The sequence below is a fragment of the Tupaia chinensis genome, unplaced genomic scaffold (genome assembly GCF_000334495.1).
Source record: "Tupaia chinensis unplaced genomic scaffold, TupChi_1.0 Scaffold000165_2, whole genome shotgun sequence".
NCBI classification, from domain to species: domain Eukaryota; kingdom Metazoa; phylum Chordata; class Mammalia; order Scandentia; family Tupaiidae; genus Tupaia; species Tupaia belangeri.
Window position 1 is genome coordinate 3,568,800 of NW_006159640.1, and position 7,631 is coordinate 3,576,430.

General features: G+C 48.1%; 1 protein-coding gene across 1 annotated transcript in view; it reads left to right on the top strand.

Moving 5' to 3' along the window:
• Positions 1-5,984, top strand: part of ZMYM3 (zinc finger MYM-type containing 3) — a gene marked incomplete in the record, with an annotated part of 17,546 nt that extends 11,562 nt beyond the window's left edge. The window contains 7 exon segments of the mRNA XM_027770900.1: positions 238-341; positions 683-851; positions 1,176-1,327; positions 1,908-2,022; positions 2,517-2,771; positions 4,284-4,401; positions 4,505-5,984. Of these exon segments, the coding sequence (XP_027626701.1) occupies positions 238-341; positions 683-851; positions 1,176-1,327; positions 1,908-2,022; positions 2,517-2,771; positions 4,284-4,401; positions 4,505-4,697 (1,106 nt within the window).
• Between the last annotated feature and the right edge of the window lie 1,647 nt (positions 5,985-7,631).

Below are 7,631 nucleotides of genomic sequence, written 5' to 3' on the forward strand. Positions count from 1 at the left end.
TGTCAGATCTAGGACCTGAACCACATCAGCCATGTGGGAGTCCAGTGCTTTAACCACCACACTACCTGCTGGCCCCCGAGCATTTTTTTGGGTATAGCTTTGCTGGTTTCTATTAAGTCCAATGAGGCTGGACGAGAGACTCTTCTTGAGTCATGTGGGAAAGAAGCAGAGGTGAGTAGGAGGACTTCAGGGTAAAGATATTAAGAAGTTGATTTCTTCTTTCTTTCCCTCTATTAGATCCTTTGGACATTAACCCCAGCGTAGACTTCTTATTTGATTGTGGCCTGGTAGGGCCTGAGGATGTGTCTACTGAACAAGACCTTCCCCGAACCATGAGGAAGGTGAGGGCCTGGGGCTACTATATCCACCAAAGGATGGGGGGTGGGGGCAGGGGGGGCAGGCAAAGGCGGAGTGATGCTCTTGTAGTCATGCCACCCAGCTGAGTTTGACCTTCCCTAATTTTCTTTCTCTGGCACAAGGAGGACTGAGCTAAAGCCACACTTTGTTGTCCCCCTAGTCTTCAAGGTTAGCAAAGCTGTTCCTGGGGTCCCAATCTTTAGAAGCTCTCTATGTCCTTACATCAGTTCACACCCTCCCTCTCAGGGTAAACTGTGTCCTGACTAGCTTCCATAGTGTCCCTGGCCTTACCTATGCCAGCTCTCTCCTTTCTCTTCCCTTCCAGGGTCAGAAGCGACTGGTGCTTTCAGAAAGCTGTTCCCGGGACTCCATGAGCAGCCAGCCTAGTTGTACTGGACTCAACTATTCGTATGGCGTCAATGCTTGGAAGTGCTGGGTACAATCAAAATACGCCAATGGAGAAACCAGCAAGGGTGATGAGCTGCGCTTTGGCCGTAAGTACCAAGAGGAGGAAGGCATGGATGGGGAAGAGGGGAAGGGGATGAAGAGACTGGGCCTGTGATTCGGCGGCTGAAGATGTCCAGGGTTGATAAGGATGTGATTACTTAAGGGTGTCTTCTGAAGATGGGGAGTTGTTCTAGATTTAAGGGAGATGCTGTCTAGTGTCAAGGTTGAGGGCCTTTTTGTAATTGGTGGCTTTGTTCAGGAAGGAGCTAGATGTAACTAAGGGATGAACGGGTTATCGGTGGTGAAGCTAAGTGAAACTCTCCATGTGGAATTTTCTTAATCCCGTCCACCTTCATCACATATCACTGCAGCCAAACCCATGCGTATCAAAGAGGATATTCTCGCCTGCTCGGCTGCTGAGCTCAACTATGGTTTGGCCCAGTTTGTGAGAGAAATCACTCGGCCCAACGGCGAACGATATGAACCCGACAGTATCTACTACCTGTGTCTTGGCATCCAGCAGGTACCCCATGCACACTGCCTGGCTTCTTGTCACTCCCAACATGGCAGGCAGAGTCCTACCAGAGATGATTCTGCCCTGCTCCCTGTTCCCCACCTTATCTTGTACACTCAGCAGGCAGCTTGCCTTTAATCTCCTGCTCCAAATAGGATGCAAGATGTCAATACTTTTCGAAATCAAAGCTGCATTTCAAGATGTTGGTTAAGGAGTGGTCTTCATTACTGGCTGGATCCGTTTTGTAATCCTTAAACCCATTCTAGAAGTGGAAGGGTGGGTAGAACTGGAGTCCTTGAGTGGTAGGATAATGTTTAGTTCCCACTAGGAGAGGTCAGTGACATATTACCTGACAAAGGAAGGTCTGGGTTCTAAAGAGCTTCTGCTCCAAGCCTCTTCCTCTTGCAGCCAAGCCTCAGTGCTTCAGAGTTGTAGCTATACCTGGGGGAAAGCACTCTGGGTCCCTTAATCAAACAACTGTTTTCCATGGTATCCCATCAAGGACACCATGCCTGGAGCCTTCAGCATCATTGTCTTTTTTCTAGAACCTACAGCCTGGCTTTATATGTGTCTATTTTTCTTTCTCCAGTACTTGCTAGAAAATAACCGAATGGTGAACATTTTCACGGACCTTTACTACCTGACTTTTGTTCAAGAACTCAACAAGTCTCTGAGTACCTGGCAGCCCACACTCCTCCCCAACAGTAAGGGACAAGGACTTAGCAACCCTTAAACTGTGTCCTCCATTTTCCCCATATACCATTCCAAGAGTCCTGTGCTGTTTGGTTGACCACTCTTTCTGCCCTGTCTGAGGTCAGGAGTCTAGCTGGATGACTCAGGGTTTAGAGCTAGAGAAACAGGAGCCCCTGTCCTTCCATAAGACTTAGGTCTGAAAAGCTATCTCTGGGGCAAAAGGAGATGGTCTGAGTTTGGGTGCCAAGTGAAGAAAGAATGCAAGGGCTTATTACATCTTTGGGGTGGTGAGAGAAGCTCCAAATGCAGGTGGGAAGGATATAAAATAAAACAAAACCCAGTCCTACTATGTAGTGGAGCAGAGTGTCAGAGGTTTGTGTATGAGAGTCACTCACTGAACGAGCACCATGTGGTAAATGCCTGTGAGCAGAACCCCTGGGATCAGAAGTGGTTGGGTTTGGATAGTTGATCCCTCCTGACCAGCCTGTCCTCCTGACTATTGCAGATACGGTGTTCTCCCGAGTGGAGGAAGAGCACCTCTGGGAGTGTAAGCAGCTGGGGGTCTACTCGCCTTTTGTCCTTCTCAACACCCTCATGTTCTTCAACACTAAGTTTTTTGGGCTGCAGACAGCTGAGGAACACATGCAGCTCTCCTTCACCAATGTGGTGCGGCAATCTCGCAAGTGTACCACCCCTCGGGGCACCACCAAGGTGGTGAGCATCCGCTACTATGCCCCAGTCCGCCAGAGGAAAGGGCGAGGTATGATTGCCCCCTTTCTTTGCTTTGTCCCCCTCTCTGCTTTTCCTATCCTCTGTAACTACCATACCTACTAGGTTGGCCCTCTCCTTTCCACTGGCTTCCCTTTCCTTCCATTCTTGTGTTTGCAAAAAAGGTGAAAATGACCAGTCTTGGGCTGGTCCCATGGCCTGGTGCTTAAGAGAGCTGGATCCCTCATGGGTGAGTACATGGCTTGAATCCTGTCCCTGGAAGCTTGAAAAATATACCAGGCACATGTATGCGTATGCCCCAAATTGCAACAGGACAGAGAGATGGAGGAGGGGGATTGCTACATGACCATGCCCCAATGGGGAGGTGCTTTTCCCCTCTCTTCCTTTCTCTCTGTGTCTTTGTGGTGCACACATCCACCTTTTAGCAAATTTTTTTTAAATGGGGAGGGGGCTGGGACCAGCAGATGGTGTAATGGTTGCGTAGCTGGACTCCCACGTAGTTGACCGTGGTTCAAGTCTCAGACCTGGCAGCTTAAAACTCATGCCGTTGCATGCATGCCCAAAATCCCGAGAGAGAATAGAGGAGAAGGGATTACAGTATAGCCATTCCTCCTGGTGGGGTAATTTCTCATTTTCTGTCTCTGTCTCTGTTTTTCTGGTGAGCGCGTGAGCCCTAAAGCAAAAATCTCTCTTAAAAAAAAAAGAAAATGGTCAGTCCTCTCTGGCAGGCAGTGGCTGTTGTACATATAGGCCATCACCCAGCTGTTTGTTTCCCACCTCTCTCATGTCAAGGCAGTTTAATTGCTTTTTTTGGGGTGGTGGACAAGCAGGAAGCTGTTGGTGTGTCTGACCATGGGAGAGAGCTGACAGAGTGAATGATAGGCTTCCCATGATTCTTTGCTATCTATCAGGCATAACAGGAACTGCACCTCAGTTTCCTATCTTTCTGGCTCTGGAATTTTGTCCTCTCTGAGCATCTGAGCAGTTTCCAAGGCCCCTTCTCTGGACCTGCATTTCCACCCAGACTGATGCACAGGGGGTTGGGGCCATCACTATTTTTCTACTCCTGAAGGCAAGCGCAGTTTGCAGTAGGGTCTGTCTTATCAGCTTGTATAACCTCTAAGGTCACCTGTTTAAGAAATCAACTTGGGGAAATTATAAAGAAAGATTTTGGGGGCTGGCAGATGGCATTGTAGTTAGGGTGCTGGACTCCCACATAGATGACCACAGTTTAAGTCCCAGACCAGGAGGCTTGTTTTTTCCCCTCTGTCTCTCTGGTGGGCACACATGCCCTTAGCAAAATTAATAATAATAATTAATAAAATAAAATAAATAATAAAATAAGGATTTTGGCAGCAAGAGCCTGGGAGGGCTACAGAGCAGTACCTCTTCAGTATGTTTGGTTGGTATGGAGAGACTGATTCTTCAGCCTTTCTTTCTTTTTGGGACTGTATTTTGCATTCCAAGGTGCCCTGGACTGTGCTCTTAGAGATGGCTCATTGAGCCTGTGCTTTTAATGAGTCTAGGTTTCCCTTCCCTACAGACACAGGTCCTGGCAAACGGAAGAGAGAAGATGAAACTCCTATCTTAGAGCAGCGTGAGAACCGCATGAACCCTCTCCGCTGCCCTGTCAAATTCTATGAATTCTATCTCTCAAAATGGTGAGTTAGCAGGTTTGCAGGAGTGGCATTAGCATGGGGACCCAAGGGATCTACTTTGTCTTGGTACTAATCTGTCCTCTCATCCCCATCCCCACCATTGCAGTCCCGAAAGCCTCCGGACTCGCAACGATGTGTTCTACCTGCAACCGGAACGATCCTGCATCGCTGAGTCACCTCTCTGGTATTCTGTGATCCCCATGGACCGCAGCATGTTGGAGAGTATGCTCAATCGCATTCTGGCTGTGCGGGAGATTTATGAGGAACTGGGTCGCCCTGGGGAGGATGACCTGGACTGAGCCCATGTGCCATCCGTATCCATCTTACACATCAGTTTCTATCCTGTAGTCATGTCCCACAGTGTGACTGGCCCAGGAACCAATGCTACTCAATGCTGAAGGGCCCCAACTGCCCCTTCCTACTCACCCATTCCCTGCCTTCCCTAGGAACCACGGGCTTTTACCTTATTCCAGACCATTGGACAACCATGGGGTTGAGTTTTCTGTACTCAGGGGCTGGTCTCCCAGTGATGGGCAGACACCAGCTAGCCCATTTCAGTATGCTTTGGAGTAAACCTCTTCTGGGGCCAGACTCTTGAGCAGAGTGCTGACAGCTCTGGATATCCTGGTGGCTTTGGGTCTCTGACCTATCCTGCATAGGTAAAGCCTCTTGTTCCTAGGTTTGACCTAGGAAAGAACCCAGCTGCCTTCTCTGCCCTGTGTCCATCCCTTCTCCACCCTTATCCAGTACCACACGAAAGGGTCTTGTCTGCAAGGTATCGAAGAAACTGAAAGTAATGAGGGGACCATTTACCTAAAACACAGAGCTTAGACACTCTTCCCCTCTTGTGAAGTATTATTGGTCATTGGCTCCCTCTCACCACCGTGTCCCTCACCTCACCCAGCAAGCACCAGCCCTTGGTGCTGCAATGAAAAATCTTCCAAATGCTTTCTTTTTCTCAAAGGCAAAGAATGACTCTTAATTATGGGGAGCAGACTCCGTGTGCAGACTCCTGTCCCCTTGGTTTATGTGTTTGTCTCTCTCTGCCATCTTAGGTTGGCATGAGCCATGGTGTCAACATGCTTAGCCCCCCTCTGTAACTGCCTCCCTTTAGTTCAATGGACAGAGCTCCCAAGGCAAAAACTACCTTGCTACTTGGGTTGGGGCTGGGTTCCCCACTCTTGTATTCCTCTATAATAAGAGCCGGGCCAAGACTAGGGTGGGGGGGTCTGGGCCATGCAGGATGGGGTCTGGTCAAAGGATAGGTGAGGAGCTGTGGTGTGGGCCCTCCTTTCTGCCTACGTCTTCCCCATCTTGCTGGTATAGTCTCAGAAAATTAGTAGCGGCGTCTGGCAAAGGGGGTACCCAGTTCTTTCCCAGTTGGCTTTGCTGTTCCCCAGCCTCCTTTTTGTGTTTTTATAACTGTCACCAGTTTAGCCACTGTTTAAAGTGTATATATTGTTCTGAGGCGCCTGGCCTGTCCCTTCAGTGAGCCATGCCCGCCCTTGTGTTGTAGTGAGAAGCTGTTGTCACGACTAACCTTCTGTCTATGGAATTGTTTGTTTCAAATAAAGAGTTAAAATTGTCTTTTGCCTTTTGTGTGGGGTAGTATTTGGAGAATGAGGGATATAGAAAGCAGCGTTGGAGAACTTAACATTTCTCAAAGTGCAAGAGTCCCACCTCAGTTTGAGGATCATTCTTACCGGCCTCACTGAATGAATCCACTGAGAATGTGGTCCTTTTAATTAATTAATTAATTTTTGGAGAGATTTTTGCTATAGGGCGTGTGCACTTGCCAAGAAAGAGAGAGAGAGAGAGAGAAAGCTGCAATCCCTTCTCTTTCATTCTCTTCTCAGGATCTTGGGCACGCACACATGCCTAGTGTGAGTTTAAAGCCACTGGGTCTGGGACTTGAACTGTGGTCGACTACATGGGAGTCCAGCGACATAGCCATTACGCCAAATGCTGGTCCCTGGTCCCAACTTTTTATAAGAAATTTCCAAACCTTTTTTTTTTTTTTTTTTTGGTAGAGGTTTTTGCCTTAGGGTGTGTGTGCTTGCCAGGGAGAGAGAGAGACAGTGAAAAGGAAAGTGAGAAATCACCCCTGGGGTGGAGGATGGCCATGCTACAATCCTTTCTTCTCCCTTATCCAGGGATCTTGGGCATGCACACACAATGTGCCCAGCATGAGTTTTGTTTTTTTTTTAAGGAATTATTTTATTACCTTTATTTATTTATTCATTTTAATTTGACCAGAGAGGAACAGGGTGAGAGAGAGAGAGAGAGAAAGCTGCCAGGTTCAGGACTAACTGCCCTCAGCCATGTGGGAGTCCAGCACCCTTAACCACCACGCCACCTGCCGGTCCCCCAGCATGAGCTTTAAGCCACCAAGTCTGGGACTCAAACTGTAGTTGACCACGTGGGAGTCCAGTGACACAATTGCTACGCCATCTGTTGGTCCCTCCAAATAGCCCCCTCCACTTGTTTTTAAATTTGTGAGAGGGTACATGTGCTCAGTGGAGAGAGACAGAGAGAGGGAGAGTGAGAAAGCATCCCCCATAAGGAATAAGTCATGCCACAATCCCTTCTCTTTCACCTCCTTTCAGAATTTTGGTACACACATGCACCTGGTGTGTTTCTCAAGCCACTGGGTTCATGATTCCAACTACAGAGTCAGCCATGTGAGATCCAGCTGCTTTAACCAGTAGTCCACAGGCTGGCCCAGTTTCCAAACATTTAAAATTTTGAGAGGAGAAAGAACTGCAGTGTGGCCATCTCTCACCCCCAGGGGGGCATGATTTCTCACTTTCTCTCTCTCTCCTGGAGCATACTTCCCTATACCAAACTAAAAAAAATCAAAACAAAGGAAAAAAAAAAAACCAAACACATGCTTCAGAAAAGACAGAGATTAATTAGACCAGGATCCTATCCCCAGCAGGCTCCCAGGCTAGAAGGAACACCAACCAGTATACAATGAGTTGAAGTATATGCAGAATGAAATAGTGTATGTGAGAGCAGAGGAATAAGAAACTCGTTTTCAAGTTTACAGGGAGGTTGTGTGAGTGTTCACTAAGGGAGGTGCCATTTGACCTGGGCCTCAAAGACTATGTGGGAGGAGTTGAGAGACGAGGTGTAGGGGCAGGAAGTGCAAAGCTGAGATTTCCCCATGAGGAAATGGCAGGCTCATATTGTTGCTTTAGTGAGAAGGTCTCTAGAACAGTAATGAAGGATGT